Genomic DNA, 25,242 nt, shown 5'->3' on the forward strand with positions numbered 1-25,242 from the left:
TCACAGGTAGATTCAGAGCCCCTGATTACCCCTGAGACGAATTCTCGTCAAATTCCGAGAGATGAGGGTGTCAAATTGGAAAAAAAGTGGTACGATCTATCGTGGAATGCCCCAAGAGGTCTAAGGGTGATTTAATTCCGGCGTCTTTCTTGCATGATTAGCTTTTATTTGCACTTTACTGGAAAGAACAATGTTATAGTGACACTCAAGGACAGGTAACGTGTCGTAATGCTGGGCTATTTAACCCTTGCCTGTATTGGGGAGAGGGTCAAAAGGACCCCCTCAATTTTTCGCGAATAACTCGTGTAAAAGCGATCGATAACGACGAAACTGTCAGTACCCTCGCGTCCATCAATTTACACCTACCCTGAAAATTTCATGACCCTGACCCGAATAATCTTTGACCTGTGACCTACTTTTCGAAACCATGTTTGCCCGGAAGCGCGATTCGGTGTACAAGGTATCTCAAAAGTTCGTTGACACGAACCAGCCTTGCTTTTTCGTCAATAATTCAATAATTCTGAATTAACAATGAATTGAACGTCAAAATTTTGCATGGGCATTGCTAAAGACCGTCCTCAAGCAATGTACCTAATTGTTTTCAAATGCATCCGACCCTTCAAGAGATCACAAAAAGGGTTCACCTCCGACCATGGGTCACGCATGCAAATGGATGTCGCAAAATCGGGTCGGTTATGAAACTCTCCGTTTTAGGAGTAACGAGATATCTTGCGCTCGCTCCGCGTCGCTTTGGCCATAAAAAGATTCGGAAGAAAATTTGGTATCGATCGGTGTTTGTCCTGTGTCAGTCGGTAGTCAATAAGCCGAGATATGCACGGCGAATTATTTCAATCGGCGCCGATCAGAATCTTCAGAGCGGAGGGACCCACGCTCATTTCTGGCCGTATCTCACTTTTCCGAGATGTACGTCAAACCTACGTATTTAAAACTACATATTCTACAGCCGAATCTTCAAACTGAGGATACCGCACACACAATCGCACGTGATTCAGCCGCATTCCTGTGCGCATTCCCCCCATGCCGAAGGGCGTAATTCTTTTTTCCACCCAAAGGAAGGCGCTATACGGAGAATATCCCATTGCGTCATTGAAAAGTGACTTACACCTCGATCCGATCAGCTGGCTGCGTGGCGTAGTGGTTAGCGCACTCGCCTCATGGTCTGATAACTAGGGTTCGAATCCCGCTGCCGGCCGAAATTTTTGGCGCGTTGTAGGTTAGGTTGTAGGTTTGTAGGTTGTAGGTTGTAGGTTTGTAGGTTAGGTTGTAGGTTTGTAGGTTGTAGGTTAGGTTGTAGGTTTGTAGGTTGTAGGTTAGGTCAGGTTAGGTTAGGTTATGTTAGTTTTTGTTTGGTTTGGTTACAAAGAAGCATCTTCGGGTACAGCGCCTTCCTTTGGTTGGAAAAAAGAAACACGCTGCCGAAGGCCCCCCCCCCCCAAAAAAAAGAGAAACGGCCGACGGGGTTATATTTTGGTTGGCTTATAGCCTGAGTTTTTCAATGCATTGTAAAACAATAATTTCGGTACCAGCTATTTTCAAAACATTTATACCAGTAAAACGCCTTTTGGGCAATGAACGAGCGAGCGAGATAGTGAGCCCTCCACGTGCAGAAGGGCGAGAGGGTACAGGGCCTCGGCTAAGGAATTTTGACTGGTGGGCCACTTGGGCAGCGACATGGACTGACCTTCGTAGCCACTAGCCATAGCCCCCCCCCCCTCCCCCCATTTTAGATTTCTCCCCAGATTTCGGCCACTTTATTCTGCAAAAAAACGTCAGGATGCCATTAAAAAATGTAAAAAAACGGGGCTCGACCCCGCTCCCCCCCCCCCGACTCTTCAGAGAGAGGAGAGAGAAGGGACCCACCACCCTCTCAGCGGTGATACTCCGGCAGTGCACATAAAATCGCACAAGTATGCACAAAATATTGACGCAGATTATAAAACTTTGGACGATAACTTACGGCCGGTCGGATGTTAAAAATCAGCGAGCCCTGAGTGGATCGCTCGCCGACTAGTCGGAGATTCGGAAGCGGTCGGAAGAGATCGGGCGTTGTCGGGTGGATCGGGAGGAATGGTGAACAGCACGAGTGCAACTTTATATATAAAGTGGGCTGTAGCAGGAACCCCAAAAGAGGGTTGTAGCAGCAACCCCAACATGTGTCGCATGGAAAAGAATTGACTCAAAAGCCCAAGCGCACTGCGCGTGAGTGCGCAACCCTAATATTTTCTTTAAAAAAAAGTTATGTACACTTCTGGTGAACAGTGTCCCAAATTTCCGATTTGTCTTGGGTGTCTGAGTGGAAAATTCTAGCCACCCAAAATGTGAGAGTGGAAAAATATCCATTCTTATTCTTGAGTGTCATCTTCAGCCCAAGAATGAGAAATTTTTGGAACGCTGACTGTGAACGGTTCGAAATTCGTCCGACTGGTCAGATGTGTGACTGCAAGCATCATACCGGTCGTGAAGACGCATATAAAGCCCTTGTTACACTGCCGAATTTCGGTACACGAATGTGCACGAATATGCAAGTCATCCTATGTCACGGACCGATTCAGGATCTTTCTTCCACGGTCTTGGCATTTCGCAGACCAGTCGGTGTCCATCGCGTGACTTTTAAGGCCGTGTTACTGCCGAATTTTGGCCACGACCCTGTCGCCGAAACATGTCGTGTAGGAAATCGGCGAACAGTTCACCGACAGAGACGAACAGTTCGCCGACAGAGCCCGATTTTCAGAAAACGGGTAGGGGGCCCCCTAATCGTGCGCGGGTCGAAGCTGATCCATGATTCGGCGAACATCGCGAATGAATGGCGAATCTGTTGCGAATAGTCGGCGATACCTTGGCAACAAGTCGGCGCACGCAGCGACATGTCGGCGGCGACTCGGCGACTGTTTGGCGATCATGTTCGTTTATTATAAATTCGGCGAACGGCCACGAAATTTTCATTTTTCATGAAATATTCGTGGCGGTCGTGACGAACCGTAAAAGTCGCGCGGTGGACACCGACTGGTCTGCGAAATGCCAAGACCGTGGAAGAAAGATCCCGAATCCGTCCGCGACATAGGATGACTTGCATATTCGTGTACCAAAATTCGGCGGCAGTGTAACAAGGGCTTTACGGGTCGTCACGACCGCCACGTATATTTCATGAAAATGAAAATTTCGTGGCCGTTAGCCGAATTTATAATAAACGAACATGATCGCCAAACAGTCGCCGAGTCGCCGCCGACATGTCGCTGCGTGCGTCGACTTGTTGCCAAGGCATCGCCGACTATTCGCAACAGATTCGCCATTCATTCGCGATTAAGGCCTTGCCGATTTCCTACACGACGTGATTCGGCGACAGGGTCGTGGCCAAAATTCGGCAGTATTAATATCGCTTGCAGAGTTCAATCGGCTGGAAGTCGCCGAAACTACCTCTAGTTTGACTCTGGCTTATATCGTGTCTATCGGCCAGCCGTCTGAGATCGCTCGCAGGCTTATCCCCGACCGTCTGAACTGGTCCGTTCTTCCATTTTTACCCCAAGGGGATATTGCAAACAATAGGTTGAAGTTTTTTCACAAGAATATGTTTCACCGATGGGTACTTTACAGCCTGAAAATGTACGATAAGATCTGCTAGTTCAATTTGAAATGTGAAAACTTAGATTTTTCGGAAAATTACTGGTGGGCCAAATCTTTGAGGCTGGTGGGCCATTTCGGGTCACTGGTGGGCCATTTGGCCCACCAGTTAACATGTTAGCCGAGGCCCTGTGTAGGGTAGTGTGGGGTAATTTGAACATATTTTTACGTCTTCTCCATTGTACCAAATTCCAGTTCAACCCTGGATGAAGAAAAACTGCTTCAGTAGCGCAAGTGTCACTTGCTTTCACCATGCAAGCCTCATTTTTGGACGAGCCGAGCATACCTTGAATAGCATAGCCTCACTTCTCCACCAAGTCACGGTGTGTTCAAATTGCCCCACCGTGGGGTAATTTGAACATACTGCCTTTACCTGTCATAAAAACGATAGTCTCGCCAGCACCGATGTTGTTTGATCCATAAACAAATAGGCAGAACAATTCTAAACATACCTTCACTTGAAAAATCAACACAACAGCAAAAATAACAGTTGCAGAGTATCAATATCTGCACGCTGCACACCGGTCAGTTGACAGAATTCGCCCCTTTTCAATTAACAGAACGTCTATCATTTTTGTTCGATAAAAACTCTCCCAACCGTACTACATCTGTTAAAGTGGTGCCAATCGAAACCTGGACATTTGGAGTTCTGATTTTGCCCAATGTCCAATTCGGAATTGGTTGGACAAAGGTAGCAGACTGGACAACATTGGACGATGGCTTGCTACACTTCAGCGCTTTTTATAAAGTAATCGTGCATAGCATTGATTGGCGAATGGAAAGCTTGTTAAGCTCTCAATATAATGAAAACTTTTCGGCTGGTAAAATTACATGATAAGCAATATAAATGACGGTTTTGAGTGTTGATAGCTGCATAAATTTTCGGACATATTTGGACAAATAGTTGACTTTAACATTTTTGGACGGAAAATCAACAAAAATGCCGGAGATTAGACGGATATTAGACGTAAATTTTCTAAAACTGGCATCACTTATCTGCTACTGCCTTGGGTCGAAAATATTGGCAAAAAAAAAACTACAGGGTGTTTCACTAAAAGTGTCAAAAAGTAAAAGGCCCTAATGCACATAATAACAATGTTTTCTATGGACATTTGCACATCATTCCATCCGCAATTGTTGGACATTTGAATATATAATAATGATATCACCGTCACTCAAACCTATTCCACATATCCGCCGCTTCTTTTGATGCACCGTTTCGGCACGTGTCCGGAGGTGCCTCACAGCCCGTTTTCATCTTCAGCGTCCAGACTGTCGGCAAAGCCTTGCATTGTGCTCTTCAGCTCCAAAAGTGATGCGACTTAAGTCTTCCTCAGCTCTGCGACAGCTACTGACCAAAACCAAAGGCTAGCGGTGACAGATCGGGGGCTCGCGCTGGCCATGGGCGGGCGGTGAGGCAGCTGATTATTCGGCCCGGGAACGGAACTTCTGGTCCAGCCAGTTCTTGGTGGCTAGAGCCGTTACAGTGGTTGTTTCTGATAAATTGGGGGATTGGCTATCTCTGATATTGAAATAAGCTTCTTGTTATCTTAAAAGGCCCTAAAAAAGACCCTGACCTTTTCAACGATTTCCGCCGAGAGGTGGGGGCGACCCGCCTTTTTTTGGACTGGAACCGGCATCAAAGGAACCCTTTTAAACCTCTCAAGAAGCCCTTTGAAACTTTTATAATCTGGGTCGTAGCGAGGTGAGAGAGTGAAACGTTTCCTGAAAAGTCGGCGTACGGTTTTAATGTTTCTGATAGCACCAAATGTAAGTGTAATTCACCCCTCCTGTTGCGGTGTAAATAACCTGTTCTTGTTCTGTATAAGGAAAAAAAACGACTAGTAACTTTGGCCTCCTGCCCTCGCTCCGTATGAGTGTAAAATATATGTTAAGTGGCCAAAGCATAAATGTCCAAAAATTTGCAACAAAGCCACGTGCGCAACCACGTGCTTTGCGTCTTTTATATATCTTTAATAAGCATTTACTTTTTGACACTTTTAGTGAAACACCCTGTAGGAGCGTTGTTTTTTTCGGAGCTATCCCTGTCTTCATTCAAATTCTCACACTATGTTCAAATTACCCCACGCTAAAAGTTATTTTGCCATTTTAAAAAACAGGGTTCAAAAGCAAATTTCTTGGATTGAAGGCACTGATTAGATCATTATACAACAAAAGCCGTTGCGTATTAGGCGCTAGCAATGCAAGATTTTGCGCTGCAATGAAGTTGCAATGACGTGTTGTTAGGCGTTTTTCCTTGCGAAATTGATTTTTTACACTGTGCGTCAACATCTTCATTCCCTGAAACTTTAAACCCCGTTCATATGATAGCCCTTTTAGTTACGATAATTTCTCTCATTGGTCTTATTAACCCGGTTTACATAGCATTTTTGGCGAGGCTCTAGCTCGTTAATTTGGCGATAATTTCGATGCAGTGGTCTTCAAATATTTAGAGGGGATCATTTTGTAAATTGTTAGGCACCATTGGCATCTTTTGCAACATCACGGACGGAGATATAAGCTTGCAACAAACCCTATGTAAACGCGTCTATTGTCATGCGACTTATGGATTTTCCGTAATTTTGTGTTATTCACACTATGTTCAAATTGCCCCACATGTTCAAATTACCCCACCCTACCCTATAAGGCTTCACTTACACCAGGGTTTTGACGCGCCGGAGCCGCTCGGCGGGTACGTCGTAGCCGCACTCCTCCAGCACCTCCTCGCGGGCGATGTGCTCCAGCGGCTTGTCCTTGTCCACGCAGCCGGCGCACAGCTCGAGCGTGACCCCGCAGCGGCCCGGCTGGGCGGCCGCGTCCGCCGGCTGGCCCACTGGCACCAAAGACGGGTCCGTGCACGCAGACGACGCCAGACTGGCCAGGAACACGGCTGCCAGCGAGACGGGCCCACTCACAACAGCTGCAGTGCAGGCGCCAGAGCGTCACGCATTCCTTGATAGATTGTACTACTCTTTTTCCAATTTGACACCCTCATCTCTCGGATTTTGACGAGAATTGGTCTCTCTGAATTCACCTGTAACAATATTAGGTTTATCAGATATGCATTTTTTGACTATAGTGCATAACATTTTTTTATCTTGCATTTCAGCGCGCAAAGTTTGGCGGGCTGTAACTCCAAGCGTCAAATCCTATACAGCATTGAAATTGCAATGAAGGAAAGATTAATGTGCATCATTGAAATTTAGAAGAATAAACGTTTTTGGATCTACGTCTCGAGTTTCTCTTTTTCATTTGCATTTCTAGGCTTTTGGGACCAATTTTTTGTTGAAATTTTCATTTCTCTAAAAAAAAAAAACATTTGGATCTTTGTTAACCCGCGACCTGGTGGGGGGGGGGCTATTTTTTGCCCCCCCCCCCTTCCAGACTTTTCGATACATCTCCAGAACCACTGCACCGATCGTCACCAAACTTTCAGTACCCTCCCGGACATCAATTTTACACATTGTGACCAAAAATTTTTCCAAAGGCTATGATAGGTTGGCCGGAAATGACGTCAGAGTGACGTCATGTTCTGCCGTTTTCGACCCAAAAAAAGGTTTCGCGGGAAGAGCTGTCAGGCCTATAGCTTTGCAAATACAGAAAAATGATACAGACATAAAAGCTGTAGAATGGACAGGGCTACAAAACTGTTATCTCGGATTTTTGAAATTTTTGGATTTTGACCCCCAATAATAAAAAAATAGATTTTTTTAATATAATAGCCGAATAATCCAAAGTTTTTTGAATTTCGAAAAAACCGGAATATATGTGATAGTCCCTACCGCCTTCTATCTACATACCAAATTTGAGATCGATACCTCTTTTTGGCCAAGTTATACTGAAAAAAACTGTTCAAAATTGATGACGTCAAATTTTCAAGCTCAATTTCAGCAATTCTAGACCTCGTAGCGCAAAACAAAGACCACCATTAGACTCCCCGTGACGAGCTGCATCGAATCAATACCCATTTTATGCAAAAATATCAACTTTGAAATTTGACCTTTTTTGACCTGACCTTGACCTGACCTCCACCAGAAAGTGACCTAAACCGTACCTGATGGTCTTATAACCAACACCATTGAGTTGGAAATGAAAAACTGGCCATAGAACATGCATCGCACAACCTTAGTAAAGTTGGGTTCATGTGGTGACCCTTGGTGACCTTTGGTGACCTGACCTGTGACCTGACCTGGTATGACCAGTGACCTCTAACAGCAACATATCTACTAGGCAACTGACGCCCTATCGCTGATTCTCGACAAAATGCGTTTTCCTCGGTGTTATAGCACATTCCCTAGAAGACCCGTGAACGGTAAAACATTTCATCTTTGACCTGACCTGTGACGTCATCGGTGACCCCGAGGTCAATAAAATTTGGTTTCCTTCGACAAATTTGACAGGCCTTTCGAACGCCGTTTGAATTTTGCGGATCCGTCCAGTAGTTTCGGAGATACGAGGGGGGGGGGCCAAAAATAGCCCCCCCACCAGGGCCCGATTTCACCAAGTGAATATATTCCATTACGGCGGCGTACATATTCACTTTTGGCATATTATGACATATTCAGTTTCACCAAACTCCGTACAGGGATACTTATTCAAGACAAAGACAAATTATGACTGCAGAAGTCCGTCGTTTTTTGGCATACTAGATTACGTTTGAGGTACTTCTGGTACGCCGATCTGCTTTTTCAACAGCTGTTTGCCGAGTTTGCTGGCACTGAAAGTATGCTACTTTTTGTGGCATACTTTGAGAAACAGCTTGGCATACATCAATTTTTTTTGTATGATAATGTTACAAATTTAATGACTTCATCGATGCAACGTATGATAAAAACATGCCACTGGCTACGCAAAAAGTTTTAGAGGTCATAATGGTTATTTCTTGCTGGATATATAGGGTGGGCTTATATTGAAATTAAACCCAAGAACAGCTATTTTTATAAGGCTTATCTCATCGTGGCATCACTGCGATTAAAATCACCCCATCATGCAGAAACACAACAGGGAATTCCCTTTTTCATTCGCATTCCCGATTACATTATTGAGTTTTCCACTTCCAAAAAAAAAAACGACAGTTCACATTGTATTTTGATAACACAAAAGGCCAAAAGCGTTTCAAATCTTTCTCACCGTGATTATTACACCGTGCTCTTTATACAGCGTTTTACCGAAGAGAAAGTAAATAGCTTACGAGGGCGAGAGGAAGAACTGAAGTCCAGCCTAGCAACGCCTTGATTGACATGCCCAGCATGTTGCATCACAAGTCACAACGCTTCATTACATTCGTTTTCATCGCCCACTTTTACTATTTCTTTGCAGTATCCATATTTCTCTTGTGTTGTGGCCAAATGATGCAATTTATCACCGGCTTCCCGCTTCCGTTTAGGTTCAGAGAATGATTCCGAAATATTCTCCATATTTGAAGTCGTCGGTAGACTCTTCGATTATTTAAAAACTTGATTCAGGTAATATTTCAGATAACTTGTCGGCTAGTCGGCCGTGCTCCAATTGCTACCATCAGTGATCGGTAGTTAGATAGGTGCCTCAAGTAATGCCATTTATTGTTCGGCTTTATTTATATTTGCTCTAAACCACTCCAGAATTGCGTAGAAGATGTGAACAAATATTAAAGGGACTATCCCATCTTCTAAAATGTTGTTAAAACCAGTTATATTGTGCCCGACTTTATAGATTGGATGACCAGGAACACGGTTGCTGGCATTTATTTTTCATTAAACATCTTAGGCTTCCCATATTCCAAACACAAACTTTCAAATATGTGACGTCACAGCCCAAAATTACCTCCTTCCCCAGGCCACATTACTGTCATAAAGCTGATTCTTTTTACTCTGTAGGCACCACAACAAAGTTCAGACCAAGTTTTAAGCGATTTTTCAACGAACAAACCCATTTAAATCAGAATGACTAAACGAGGTGACGTCACACTAACGGTCGCTCCATGTTGAAGATAGGGCCTTGTACAAGGCCCATTTTCAAATGAAGGGAACGAATAACCTAGATAGATAGTGGTTTCTGAACCTCGCCGCAAACTTGGCTATCTCAACTCAAACCCCATGTTAAAGGTGGGATAGTCCCTTTAAAGCAATATTTAATGAGAAGTAACTTGGAAGAAAAAATTAATATTAATTCAAAATCCAATAAAACCCACACACGCCAGTAACTTCAACTGTGCTGCGCGGCTTGCTGCCGATTGTTTACATTTTGGCTTTGGAATGTCATGTTCCGAGCAAAAATCAAGAGCATTATTAGCAATATTTCCTTAGGCACTTCCTCTTGTATGATCAGCAAATTTAATTCTTATTAGCGTAGCCAGAATTTTTTTCATAATATTGTGTATCTGAGCATTTAAGCTCGTTGACTTTAAATACGGAAAAATATACATAGTGACTGCATGTCCCCGACAAGATGTATGCATGCGCGCCAGTGGCTCTCAAACTACGTAAAGCGGGCGTAGTGAATATATTCCTGTGGTGAAACAGAATAGTATTGTCGTCGTACTTTGTTGGTGTACTTTTCCAAAGTACACCAAGAATATATTCACTTGGTGAAATCGGCCCCAGGTCGCGTTATAAACAAACCCCACCAGGGCGCGGGTTAAGTAGTATGCAGACAATTAGTTGACGTGTTCTTTCTATTGGTAAATCTACAGCGCTCAGCAGACTGCGTGATAGGTATTCTTTTTTCGACAAAACCGGTAATAACTCAATGACTATGGTATCATTCGGTAGGAACTCACTGCAAATAGAGGCACCATGCGCCACTCCTTCGATCGGGTCTATAAACAAAGTATATGCCTTGTGTGTCAACAAAATGCAAAGTTTTTTGGGGCAAATATAAACTTATGGGTTTTGTTGCCAAACTGGGTGGAAAAATGAATACGGCGGTAATGCCAATCTAAGGTGCCGAGTCTCGCGAGTCTTGCTGTTACGATTTCCGAGTAACCGTTAGCATAACATTCGCGTTATTATCTTTTTCGTAAGCCTAAGCTGACGAAAAAAACTGATTTCAAGTTAACTGTGCCCTTCATCGATTGTTAGAACACATGAGAACTGGTCACATGGTAGGGTAAGGGCGGGTAAGAGTACGCGGGCGATAAGAGTACGCATCAGCTGTTTCGGTTGCTTAGCAACGCGGGTTTGTCGAGTTCATGAAGTGACATGAAGCCGCCAGTGCGTGCTTGTCACCAACGGAACGTGGGCGTTGAGCGGCGACGCTGTTGAGTTTAAGGCGATGAATATTATTTTCGAGCGTTATGATAGTATTATGGTATGGTACAATAATGTTGATACTTGGCAGTTCAGATAAGGTACATTTCCGCGATTGTTGTGGGAAACTTGTGAGGTTATCTGGGGAAATACTGTGCAGTGCAATATTCTGTTTGCGAAGTTTTGCACAACGTTTCGGGGTTGTTTTGTGCGCGAATTGCATGTACGCTAAGAGGACGCACTGTTCAGGAGGGTAAGAGTACGCAGAATTATACATTAAATCGAATATACAGAAATATACAATTATTAATCTATCGCTCAATGACGTTTGTTTTGTAGGTATATCATCAATGGAGCACTGTGATGCAGATGCGTACCCGAAATTCTTCCAAATACGAGTTATTCTCCCTTTTGATTGTGCATGTTTTTAAAGAAACACACGACATGATTATTTACTGATTTATAGACTTGAAAGATTTATTTTATGTTTTTCTTTTTGGATACTAGAATTAACTTAAATGCCCTCTGAGTTTGAAGTTAAGCATTTGGACAGTACAAGCTACATAGGTGTGTGTTCATATGCTTGCGTACTCCACCCGCCTGGCGTGCGTACTCTTACACACCCCATATGGTAAGAGTACGCAACTGCAGCGGTTCAGAAAATGTCAGTTTTAGACCACTTCCATTTACGCTGAAGGATCGTTGCCCCATGGGATGATGGCTAATTCAATGAACTTTAATATTCCCTATTTGCGATTTCTTTCTTTCAAATATTAAACAAATGAGAGCAAGAAATCCACTAAGTGCGTACTCTTATACGACTTCACCCTAATGCTAGCTTTTATTGACTTCACCACCGCATGGCTAGCTTATGTCTTTAATTTAACTTCTCAGAGATGAGGCATAGATAACGTTGTACTTTTCAACACAATTTGTGACTGGCTTGAATGTGCGTAGTTTTTGGATAACGCTTTACTACCCTTTTCCGCGGAGTTGAATGTAATAAATATTTGAATTCTGAACAATTTTTTTTTCATTCTCAGGGTCTGGTTTCGAGAAAGCCGCGCAAGCGTTCATCAACGTCGGCGCCAAGCACGGCAAGGTGGAGGCGCGGGACGTACAGGGTGTCTCAAAAGTTCGCTTACAGGTACCAGCCATGCTTTTTTGTCAATAATTCTGAATCAACATGAAATTAACAGTCGAAATTTTGCATGGGCATTGGTAACAACCTTCCTCAAGCAGCTTCATTGTTTTCAAGCGCATTCGACCCTTCATGAGCTCACAAAAAGGGTTCACCTCTGACCATGGATCAGGCATGAAAATGGAGGTCGCATACTCGGGTCGGCTGAGAAACTCTCTGCTTCACGAGTAATGGGAATGGTTAGGTCGGAAATGACACATGGCAAAGTGTCGGCGAGGATGAGTACAACATGATGGTCATCTAATAAAAACGGTGGCTAAAATTTTTGAAGGACAAAACCATGCGAGACTAACAGCGCTTTGAACGACCCTTGTACCGCAGCACACTCGTGCTCCGGAAAGCAGCTGAAAATGCAGTCCTAACTATTGAAAACTGACTAGAAGCTCACAGACAGAGGTTACCCAGTTTCAAAAATTGCAGGTCATCATAAAATACAGACAAAATATCATTTAAAATTGTTTATAATATCTATAACGCTAAAGTTTGAGGGAAAATAATGCGAAAATCGTCAATGCCGAGGACAAGTGACCCTCCAAAAGTGTCAATTAATGTAAAGTTTTATCTAACGAAGTTTCAAGAGGCAGATCTGGAGCAAATAGCTTTCTTTTACACACAAAATCCGGACAAAACCGCACAATGGACAGGTTTTGGCCATTTACAAAGCAGAACCTCTCCTGAGGAAGACACTCCGGAACCCAGCGAAGGTCTTGGCATTGGGAATGACGAGCGTTCGGGATTTGCAAATTTTGCAAAATGTGTCTAAGAAACAGATGGCCGACACATTCTGCTACGATATGCTGCGAAAAATTTGCCCCTGGCACTTCCCATTTGTTCAGGAATGGGGTTGTTTTGAAAAGGAAAATGGTGCTTGGGAGGTCGGCGCCAGTCATTCATGAAGGAGTTAGCGCCAGAGAAGACCTACAAAATACTCACGGATGGTGTCGATGCAAGCTATCGGCTTTCAGGGAGAAGCGGATGTTGCCGGGGAGCTCGTCAAACCTAAATCCGACGAAGAAACTGCGGGGGATTCCCCTACAAGAGCTTGAAAGCTGGTAACCTTTTATCAGCCTCCGGCAGCTGACGGAGTGACGAAAATCGGTATGGGCAAATATTTTTGGAGATACAGCAAAGGGTTTGGTTTCCAACCTTCCGAATCAGTTGTCAAAGCATGCATATTTGTCTAGTGTACACACGGACACCAAAACCTTAGATTTTTGGCCGGTTCTTATATGCTTTATTGACATGGGAAATGTGTAAACGAACTTTTGAGACACCCTGTACTGCCGGGACGCAACACCATCGCCAGCATCGTCAGTGAGCGCGCTGAGCTGGCACGGAAGCGCCTCCGGGACGAGCTACGCACTCAGCCGTTCCTAGCGGCCAGCACCGACATCTGGACAGAAGAGAAGACGTCTACGCCGTTCAGCACCGTGAATGTGAGTTATATCCGCGAATATTGGACGCTCTGCAGCCGTGTCGTCGGCACAAAGGCGATGCCGGAGTCTCACACAGGGGTCAACATCTTCCGAGCGACACGGCAAGCACTGGAGGCTGTGGACTGCTGGAAGGAGGACGGCGAACACATCCGGTATGTGACGGACAACGCATCCAACAACAAAGTGGCCTTCCAGAACCGGGGTCGAGGCTGGCAAAGCTGTTTTTGCCATACCCTAAACCTGCTGATGATCCAAGTGATGGGGAGCACACCCGCCGTAGCCGAGCTCATCGACCAAGGCAAACGTCTCGTGCGGTTTGCCAAAAAGACCAGCGTAAACAGCCTGCTGAAGTCGGCGGACCCAAACGGCCGTGGACTTAAAGCGTCTGTGCCCACAAGATGGAATTCTGAGTGGACGATGCTGGAGTCGTTGAGGCACAGCTGGCCAGCACTGCAGAGCCTCCCAGGTGTGGCGGACAGGGACAAGGTGGTGCGCCTGCTGGAGCCCATCGACAAGCGGGAGCTGGACGCCGTGGTGGATGTCCTAAGCTTTTTTAACAGTGCCAGCGAGAGGCTCTCTGCCTCACACCAACCAACCGGGTTCCTGGTTCCCCTGGTACTGGAGAACGCGAAGCGCCATCTGGAGCCGGCTCCCACCGACACATAGCTGGGGAAGCAGCTGAAGGAAAGCCTCCTCCAGCAAGTAACGGGCCCCAATTACGGCGGCAAGGTCGGGCTGGAGCAGTACCTGGCTCTTGCGCTCAATCCGCGCTACAGGCGCCTCCAACAAGTCAACATCGACGACACGATGCGAAGAGAAGTGGAGAGGGCAATGAAACAGGAGGTCGAGGTAGCCTTTCTTCGTAGGATGGCTGAGCGGCCTTCCGAGGTGGCTAGTGAACGGCGAGCTACCGCGTCCGCTACTCTTCCAGGTCCAAGTAGCGCACCATCTACCTCCACCGCCACACCTGACTTCAGTCTCGACTTGGAGTCGATGGCGGATGACGAGGAGGACGACCCGGAGGTGGTAGTTGACAGCGGCAATGCTCGAGAGCTTGCCAAGGCGGCGGCCGAGCGGGAGTGCGCAACCTACTTCCTGAACAAGTCGGGAAAGGACGTGAAGTCCGGCGCAGAGCTTCTTCAGTACTGGAAGAACAAGGCCAGCGCCCAGCAGTCTCCCATGCCTATCAGAAGTCACCCGCAAACTCCACGGTGTCCCGGCAAGCAGTGCCAAAGTCGAGCGGACCTTCTCCCAAGCCGGCCGCGTCATTGAATACCGCCGCGCCCGCCTCCATCCGCGCAAAGTGGATGACCTTCTGCTCGCGACGGACAACGCCGACCTACTTAACTAGACCTGGTAAGAAAACTTGGCAGTGGTGCGGCAGTAAGTAGACATTGGCAGCTGACAATGTCATGCATAGCCGTGAACTTGACTCAGAAGTCACTGTTGTGGGTCTTGTACTCGTGAATCGTGATATACGTGGCAGGGAAGGATAGAGCGGGACCTAAGAGCTCTTTCATTCTGTTATTTTGTTCAATGTACCAGTTTTGTCGCGGGCTTAGAACTTGAAAGTGAGTACGCTTATGGTGCGAGCCGAAAACAGTACATAAGAGAAAAAGGATGCTGATTGCTGAGTGCTAGGGCATTAGCTTTTCAGCGCTTCCGTTTGGTTGTGAATTTTTTATCGAGTTAAAAACAGCAGGAAGAATGGAGGTGCAGTGGTCTGTGATTTATTATTGGCTGAGGTGTAGTGGCAGTCCGCGACATATTTGATCCCCAACGTTTAACCAGGATTTATGTTTGACTGTGACTGTGATTTATGTGCAATGAATAGACGTTTATTTTTCAAAGCTTTGTGTGACGTGAATGGCCGCGCGGCGCGCACTGGACTCGTAGTATACAATTACAAACGCGAGATTAATTCAAACTTGGCTTTGACATCCAATTCGTCGCCGTCCAGCCACTTTTTAACGCTCAAGAAGCCACTGGTCAGTAATCAGTGGGTCACTTGTCACTGGTGAGTGACTGGCCAATAATGGCAATGGACAATAATTTATTTGATATTTGTTAGCCTTGCATCCACAGAAGGTACATGCAAATTGCAAGCATCATGGGAAGAGCCAGCTTCATTTACTCCCCATTCCCCACACGTTCCTGAACTCTTGACAGAAGTATGCTTTGAAATCCCACCTGACAAAAGGGTGAATCAACTACCAAGTGCGGTACGAACTACGAAGCGTGAACTGCGAACTATGAAGGCAGTGGCATACTTAAAAGTACGATACTGATGACCACTAGGTACTCTAAATGTTTTAGCTCAGTATCATTATTTTTGGTACAAACTAAGTGAAGTACACTGTAAAAAATATTGACGAGCTATGTGTCAAAACAAGGGTCTCGAAACAGTCACCAGGTTGTCAATGTTTCCGGTACCTACCACTTGACTAGTTACCGCTTAGTTAGCTTACAGGCTGAGAACTATCCAGATCGTTATGATCCGGTATTGTAATGATACCCTAGGTGTACCTTTGTTTTGAAGTGCTGAATTAACTATAAAGGTTGTTTGACGTTATTTTTCGCCTCAATCCGAAACGAGGAAGACCCTCATCAAATTATTAGGTGAAAGCCAGCCTCAGGATGATCAAAATACTAGGGGTAGTTTTGTCATAGTAATCTGTGAAGGGTGAGGAACAAGCCGTAGCAATGCACTCGTCACTAAACCAGCCTGAGATTATTCGCCAGGTAGCTGCTGCGTTTCCCTACTTGCTGAATCATGTTTGCAACTTTCCATTTCCAGACACTTTTTAGGCAAATAAATTGTTGGGTTATTTGGAAGGTGAATGACAATTTTATTTCTATAAGTCAATACATTTGTATTTCCGATTGCCCTGAAACGTTTTTTTATCGTTTGCGGTAGGTTTTTATTGTTCGCAGTAAAGTTGCGCACCTGTGAATCCTTCACTTAATGCGTTCCCGGCTTCCCGGCGCCAGTTGCGCTGTGCCGTGCCGCGTTCGGTCGGGGGTGCGCGCGTCTGTGAAGTGCGAGTGTTTATCACTGGGCAAACCTGTATCGTTTCCATTTGTGCAGTGTCTAGTTATGAAGAATTGCTTGCCGATATATGACCTGCAGTGATCGACGTTCTGATTCAATAACTTGCCATAAGCCATTATTCTCAACCAAATCGCGCAGAGACGTTTGCAAAGTTGTCGAGGGGGGGGGGGACAAGAGCGATTTTAAATGAATTGCTCTCCATGCAGTGCAATAGGACTTAGGTTTAATTTTTCGAAAGTTGTGGAGCCGCCCCCGGTGTCCGGCCCATGGCCAACTCTCTCAAGAACCGACAGCTAATGGAACACTTAAGTTTCACTACGACGATTTCCGCCAAAGTTATGAAGAAAAGGCAAGTGCAAGAAGTACAAAACTTCTCTTGGTAATCAAAACTTAGGTTTGGCAAGTTCCAAACCCTAAGTCACTACAACTGTGGATATAAATAAGCTGGTTATTGACGGCCAAGCTCTGGCCAATCTGAGGTTCAGACCTATCATCAAGTTCATGAGGCAGCTGCGGTTTGGGCGGCTCACGGGCTCCACTGCATAGGCTCAGACAGGTACTCTACAAAATGTTTTCTGTGTTCTTAGGTTCAGATCTATCGATAGGTATGTGCATGCTTCTGATTCGATTGATAACTGTAAACGGGCGCTGGAAGTGAAAGGTTCGCTTGATATACGAAAGGTGCATTGCAAGAAAGCACATTTTATTTCAGAAATACACTTTCATTTTATCTTGAGCGTTTTTGGAATGGGCCGGATGAATTCGTCATCAAACTGGTAAGGGATTTCGTTTGAAGACCACCGATATTTAATAATATGATGGTCTTCAAAACGAATTCGCTGGCAAAGTCGATGACTGGATTGGGCGGCGTAGGATCTGCTGGTCATCTGACTATGGGTTGATTAGGGCCTAGTTGGGCCCCTAGTTTTGACCTAGTTTGAGCTTCATTCGTTAAGTAGGAACAAGACGATGCTTCTTTTGAACATCGTCACTAAACAAGCCGCCCTCGTTTTGACATTGTTTTTCGTTATTATTGTTACTAGGTACTTTGTTATCATACACAGCATTAACGAGGACCTGCTTCCAAAACAAGGCAGAAACGCTCCAGCTATTTTTGGGACGTGGTAAAAACTAACCGACACCTGGTAACTGTCATCTGACGAACACAAAACAAGCCAGGGGCTCGCAGCGTGTGTCAAAAGTAGGATGCAAAACTAGTCTGTACCCCCGACATTTAGCGTTGAGAATCATTTGACGAGGGGCTAGTCAATATTTTTTTACAGTGTAGGGAAATGAGAGTCTACGGAAGCATCCCCGCTTTAGCTTTTCCGCAAGACTAGCGGACGTATTTTTATTTAGCCTATTTTCACCTATATAAAATTACCATCGAAGGCATCCGTGCGACCGCTACAGACAGGGATGTGCGGAACATGGTCTGGACGGTCGTTCGCAATCTTCACGATTTTCAACGACTGCCAAAGCGTGGTTCGGCTTTTTCCGCAACCAAAGCGTTTAAGATCGAAGTGGATGCAGAAGATGCCGACCGGGTTCTTGACCCATCCCTCTGGCCTGCTGGTCTGATCGTCCGCCGCTGCACTCGGGCTATAAATGCTGGACAAGGTCAGCAGTTTCGCCGCCCCGCGGCTTTACCAGAGCGAGCTGCCACTGCAATCCAGTGGAACACAGCGAGAGAGGAACATGAAGGAGCCGGCCGGCAGAACACAGCTCCAGGCGGCCACAGAGGTCCACACCAGGACACTCGCCGCGTTGGAACAGCCGCCCAGCGCCGCGCAGCCGGACCTCGGCCTGAATATGCTGGCCGGGAAGCAGGTGCCTCACGGCGTCTCAGACCTTCCCACGAAGACACTGCGCGCAGCGCGGGTGAATCATGGGCGGAAGTTGTCTCCCGCCGCGATGGAGGCGTCACCACCGGCGGCGACAGCGCCGGCTGGGAGGGATCCGCTCCACGCCATGACCGTTCAGCAGAGGCCAGGTATCACGGGTGGCAGGCTCAGCCCGAGCCTGGGTCCAGCTCATGGGGAGAGCGTGCACCTAGTGGCGAGTGGAGAGCGGTCGGGGCACGCCGCCGCCGCAGAGCGCGCTGGAATAACGCCCGTCAAGACTACGGAAACAGAAGCGGCTGGGAGTATTAGGTTCTCAGTGGGCACTTACAACTGTGAAGGATTTCTAACGGGCGCACACTATATTGCGGACAGTTTACTTCCCGTATGCGATGTGCTATTCCTTTCTGAGACATGGCTAGCCCGTGCCCAGGAGGCGTATATTCATCATGCTATCGCCTCACTGGTAGCTTCTGATTTCTATTGCGTGCAGGAGTTTAGCATGGAGTTGCCGCCACGAGCTGGCGAGGGTAGGCCACACGGTGGAGTGGCCCTTCTGTGCCGCCGTCAAATGGGACGCACTTTTCGCGTTATTGATTGCGGTGACTCGCGCCTCTGTGGCGTTACAATACTGGAGCAGGCTTGCCCCCTGCTCACTGTTCTGGGCTGTTACATGCCGTATTGGGAGTCAGCCGGCGCCAATCTAGAGGAATACGTCGCGCTGACGCACAAGATGGACGCCCTTATTTCGTCGCTCAGACCTACAGCGCCAGTGCTTCTTGTGGGTGATTTTAACTGCGCCCTACCAACATTGTCTCTTGAGCGGCGCCCGCCAGACTGGCATCGTGTGCGCGGTTTCTCCCCGCTGAGTGTCCATATGCAGAACCTGTTAGACGACCACGACCTGGCGATTGCTGAGTTCCATTTCTCGCAGTCTGTGGCGTACACATATGCTCGTGCCAGTAGCCAGTCGCATATTGACCATATTGCTGTCCCTCGATGTACTTTACCTCACTTATCCGAGTGTTATATAGTGCCTCCCAGCGTGGATAACCTGAGCCCACACCTTCCGATTATATGCAGCTTCCTTCTGCCGTCTGCCCGACCGGCATCTAGAACTCCCATTCGTCCAGTGGACACTGCTTCAGCCTACTCAGAAGTACTCGACTGGAGTTCATCGGAGAAGCTAGCAGTATATGTATCGACTTTAAAAGAACTTTTGGGTGCTCGTCAAGTTGACCCCAGTGCCTCCCCAGATGACATTGACACAACTATCACAGAGTGTCTTCACACCGCCGCCCGCAACGCTGACTGCTCCAAACTACGCCGTCCTGCTAAGCCGTGGTGGTCATCTGCTGTGACGGAGTCGAGGGATCGTGCCCGCTTCTGGCTTCACCTCTGGGATAGCTGCGGCCGACCCTCGCTGTCAGTTGTGACCCGGTGCTACCAGTCAGCCAGATCCGAGTACCGACGGGCCCGCAGGCGGGCAGCAGTATCTAAGATTGAGAGCGAGGCCAATGCCCTCAGATTGCTGCGACGCGACAAGAATTTGTCGGCGTTTTGGCGGCGCGTCCAGTGCATTCGTCGGGGCGGTTTGAAGATGGCCTCGGAGTGTCACAGCTCCGAGTTCCGTGAACACTTCCTCGCCGTTCACCAAGACAGCTCCAGCCAACTGACTCCTGGTCAAATTCGGATACGTGAGTTTGTAGAGTCACGCTTAAGAGAAGCTCGCGACGATTCCCGCACCATAACAGTCACAGCCGACCAGGTGGCCGGCTTCATCTCACGGTTACACCGGGGGAAGGCGCCAGGGATAGACGGCATTTCGGTGGAGCATCTGGTCTTTGGACAGTCACCTGAACTTCTGGCTGCCTTAGCACACCTCCTCTCAGCCTGCCTATCAACCTGCAGTGTGCCCGCCACCTTTGCAGACAGCATCGTGGTGCCACTGCTGTAGAAATCACAGCTAGACCCCAACTGTATGGATAATTACCGGCCAATATCAATCACGACTACCGCTTCTAAACTATTGGAGCTTGCGATACTGGATGAGCTGCATGCCTCCTTTTCACCGCACCAGCTGCAGTTCGGGTTCATCTCTCACCGAGGTACCATGCAGGCATCGTTACTGGCCGGTGAGACCATACAGCAAAGCAGAAGTAAAAGTCTTCCCGTCTTTGCCGCCAATTTAGACGCTCGCAAGTGCTTTGACAGGATCTGGCACGACGGCCTCTTCTTTCGGCTGTTGAGTTATTTGGGCGCAAACTGCTGGCAAACCATTGTCAATTGGTATCGCCAATTATCTGCCAGAGTAACTTTTGGTGGTAACACGTCCGCGCCGTTCAACATTTGTAGAGGCACAAGGCAAGGTGCAATTTTATCGCCGACTCTGGCCAATGTCTTCCTCTTCCCTCTAACGGGTGTCTACTAATTTTTGGCACAAAAGTTTGATTTATTTTTATTTACACTAACGTCACCCAATGTCACTGAAATTCTTTGCATATGAAGACCTAACAATTGCGCACTCACCACAACATTTTTATTTTATTTTCGTGCAATATTCACTTATCGTGGAGACTTTGACTAAAACGCAGGTTCGTGAATTTGTGGCCGATTTTGCCAAAGAACACCATTTCCTACCAAAAAGCAAGCTTGTGTCACGGCTGGAGGTAGCAGGAGTGTCGAAAAGAACTGCCTACCGTATATTAAAGAACATTGAGACTATAGGTAGCAGTAAGCAAGCCGGTAAAGGGAAAGCTGGCGCAAAACCCTCCAAACTTGGGCCCCAGAAGAAGCGCCTTCTTTTGAATGCCGCCAAGGGATGCGTTGGAACATCCCTGCGCGTGCTGGCCCGGCGTTTTGGCGTATCTCATCAGTATGTGGCGAAAATCCTTCATGATAACAACATAAAGTATAAGAAAAGGATCAAGGTGCCCGAGGTCACTCCTGAGCAAGAAAAGCGGCAGAAGACCCGGGGATAAGACGGCTGGTCCCTGGGTCGTTCTCGAGGAACGCCGAACTTGAGGTGGTCATGGATGATGAGAGCTATTTTACGTTCTCAGGAAGTGATATGCCCGCAAACTCCGGCTTCTACGCTGGCCCTGGAGGAGACGTACCGAATGACGTCAGATTCCGGCCTGTGGGAAAGTTCCCGAGAAAGCTTTTCGTCTGGGTGGCGATCTCTCCCAGGGGGGTGTCAAGCCCTGTCATCTGCCCGAGCCGCACCAACGTAGGGGGCGACTTCTACCGCCAAGAGTGTCTCCAGAAGAAACTTTTCCCATTTTTGAGAGAACAGTACCCTCATGGTGGGTTTATCTTTTGGCCAGACCTGCCAGCGGCCCACTATGCCAAGAAAATGGTCACCTTTCTGGAGGAGGCTGGGGTGCCGTTTGTTGCGCGTGATGAAAACCCGCCCTGCGTGCCTCAGCTGCGCCCTATCGAGGACTTCTGGGGCATCGTCAAGCAGGAAGTTTACAAGGGCGGATGGAGAGCGGCATCAGAAGTCCAGCTGAAGAACCGTATTCAGAGGGTTCTTCGTTCGATCCGAGAGGAGGTGCCGCGCACCATGATGGAGAGGGTCCCGGAGCGCGTGCGCCGTGCCGAGCGACGAGGAGTCAACAGCAGCCTGCACTGATCAGACAGCGTTAAGTATGAGTGCTTCCAACCATGTGTGAAGTTTGGTGACGTTTGAGCAAAATATATGTGATTTATGAGACATTTAGTTTTGTGCCAAAAATTAGTAGACACCCGTTAGTTGAAGCTCTTGACGATAGCGGCCGCGGGGCCTATCTGCACGGACAGCATGTGCCTGCCGTCTGCTACGCTGACGACCTCCTGCTACTGTCAACCAACGCGCGTGACCTGGATGGTTTATTACAGTTAGTGGGAGAATTTGCCGCCAGTTGGCGTCTCGACTTTACACATCACGACCCAGACAGGACCAAAAGCCACTGCATCATATTCGGACGTCATCTCCTCGCAAGTACACCATCGTGGACTCTATCAGGACAGGTACTGCAAGTCCGGCAGACGTCCGAGCACCTTGGTGTAGTGCTTGACGAGAAGTTCCGCGCGGAGCACCACGTAGCTCAACGGGTCAGGCGCGCTGGCGCTGCTTTTTATGGCCTCACTCCATTAGGGCTACTGACCAACCGTCTGTCTGCCGCCGACAAGGTCTTCCTCTGGAAGTCGGTCGTGCTTCCAGCACTGGTGTTCGGATGTGAGACCGCCCCTCTCAGCCCCTCGGACATTGACCGTCTAGATGCACGACAGGCAGCGTGGATCAAAGCAGCGCTTGGTTTGCCCCGTTCCTCGCACCACACTGCTCTTCTACGTGCCACTGGTACTCCTCGGATCGCGGAAGTGCTCCGCCGCAAGGCGTTCCATGCATTTTCAAGCATTTTCCGCTCGGATCACCGTCTCCATCTTGCCTATATCTCAGGCCTGGCTAAGTTGGCTGTGTTCCCAAACGAACTGGATGGCTCATTCCTGGCCCAGCTGTTCGCTATGTGCGGGGGCGACTTTGGGGCTCTTATGAAGATTGCTGCGGGAGAGCTGAATGAGGACATGGTGACGGCACCGCTCGTGGATGATGGCCTTGTTGACAGCATACGGCTAGTGTTAGCTGGAAACTGCCAAGCCTCAAGGCGTCTGTTGAGACTACTTGTTTGTTGATTGTGGGTATTGTGGGATGTTCTCTGCATGCATTGTCGCTTGTCGATGCTTAATACATTGATTGATTGATTGATAAACTCTTGTTTTACTATTAACTATTATCTAGGGAATTACACAAATATATTGATGATGTCCTGATGTACAAATATTTGCTAAATACTGAAATTATTTGGTACATGTGTATTTTTAATACACTTCATTGTTTTGTCACTAGGGTTTCACATGATTGACATAAGAACTGGATAACACGTTTGATGCTACCAATGACTACGTTTGTTTGTTATGCTGCACATTGTGTTATGGTTAATGGCAAGGTCATATATAGGGTTAATGGCTTAATAGCATTTTTACTTTTTTGTCATCATTTATTGTTTGGATCAGAGATATGTGTGTCTCTCTGAAGAGCACAAACTACATAAGCAAGTAAGTGCATATACCTACCTACCATCCTCACAGCTATTTAGCTTTTGCAAAAAGTGTTCTACTTCTACAGATCAGCTACTGCCAGTGTGATGTAAGATCTTCAAGATGTTATTTTAAGTGTCTAGCTCCTAGTCCTTGCATTGCTGACAAGTTTCTGACTGCTGTATTAATTCATCATCAAGGTGTTGTCAGGAATAGGATTTCATCACATTAATATGGCTTGGTAATTATTATTGCTGACCTGATGTTAATCAGGGTATATTGAATTAAGGGGTAGGACCAAGTTTAGTAGGCATGATCTCAGCAATTATCGTGTTTTATATGGCGGTTTTCATTATCACAATATTATTTTTGATATCATGAAGTTTGTATATCTCGGTTTTACGAAAAATAGTAGGGCAACAAAGATAAATTTCGCGAATAAATAATTTTAGTTGGAAACATCCATTCTGGTATGCAAAATTCAGTATGAAGCCCAGTATGGTGACCGTCTATAAGTGTGCTTCCAAGGCTGAGTACCTGATATCAACAAGAGTTGTTTACTATTTTGCCTTACGTTGCTAGGTGGTTGCTAGGGAGCTAAGGATACTCTCCTGCGCGATCATTTGCACTTATTTTTCCTCATTATATCGACATGTTGCTGTTTCTGAGACCTAACTCATGCTAAGAAAAAAGCAGTTTTCTTAAAATGTGTATTTAAGTGCCGTAGCATTAACACAGCTCTGCAATTCTGCTTAAATATCTGCAAAATCCTGACTTCCCGGAAAATTGTTGGTGGTGATGGGGATCGAGCCCGTCGATGAAAAGTAAGTCAATATTCAAAGGCTTCAAAACGTTATTTCTTGTTGTTCTGTGAAATAGCAATGCAAAGACCGATGATAGTGCCAGTGTAGAGCTTTCCAATGAAGCATTGCAATTAGTAGGTAGTAAGGTTATTATCACCTAAGATATCTTTAATCAAATATTAGAATTCTGCCATTGTCTTGCTGTAGAACAGGGTTACTTTCAATCTCTTGGGAACACGATTTGCCGGTCTCAGATCGAAAAACACTTCAGAAAGCGGTAATAGACAATGAAATTTCCCACCTGATAGCATCTCGAGTTTTTATATATCCTGTCTAGAATTTTTATAAATCAGACGTAAAAATGGCCAATTTCGTCAGATTACGAATTTTTGCCATTGGGTCTAATGTAAAGCATGGCTACTTTCAGTCTCTTGGGAACACGATTTCCGTACCTCAGATTGAAAAACACTTCAAAAGTCGCAGATAGTAGACGATTTAATCTACAAGATAGCATCTCGCTTTTTCTGTATCTGGTCATGTATATTCATAAAACCCTCTCAAATATAGTCAATTTAGCATTAAAGTCTATGGATTTAGAAGAAATTTCATATCCGACTAGATTTGGGCTACCATGTCTGTTGACCGGGGGCCGATGTTAATTGCTAACTTCTCAAGGTATGGAGTGACAAATGGATGTGGCAACTGGCAAGCAGCCAATATTGATTATTGATCATCCAAATTGAAGCTTAGTCGAGGAATCCGGAAATGTTGTTTTCATTATTCCTGCTGGCTCAGCTTCAGTGGTAGGTAGTAAGTTCTAGGCACTAGGCTAGGCAGTAGCACATCTTAAATCAGAGCTTGTCTCAATAATCAATATTGCCGGGTTCACACCGGATTTCGGGCCGGCAAAATTCCGTCTGCCGGGCCGGAAAAATGGCCAATTCCGTGCCAGAAAATTGGAAACT

At 46.5% G+C, this 25,242-nt stretch overlaps 1 protein-coding gene across 1 annotated transcript in view; it reads right to left on the reverse strand.

Annotated features, from left to right (window-relative positions):
- LOC122372210 (uridine diphosphate glucose pyrophosphatase NUDT14-like) overlaps positions 1-25,242 on the reverse strand; it is a 110,401-nt gene that overhangs the window by 49,097 nt on the left and 36,062 nt on the right. Inside the window, exon 2 of the mRNA XM_043349123.1 lies at positions 6,298-6,529. Within this exon, the coding sequence (XP_043205058.1) occupies positions 6,298-6,529 (232 nt within the window). The remainder of the gene's footprint in view (positions 1-6,297; positions 6,530-25,242) is intronic.

Source organism: Amphibalanus amphitrite, unplaced genomic scaffold, assembly GCF_019059575.1.
Source record: "Amphibalanus amphitrite isolate SeventyFive unplaced genomic scaffold, NRLGWU_Aamphi_draft 001330F_arrow, whole genome shotgun sequence".
Lineage (NCBI taxonomy): Eukaryota > Metazoa > Arthropoda > Thecostraca > Balanomorpha > Balanidae > Amphibalanus > Amphibalanus amphitrite.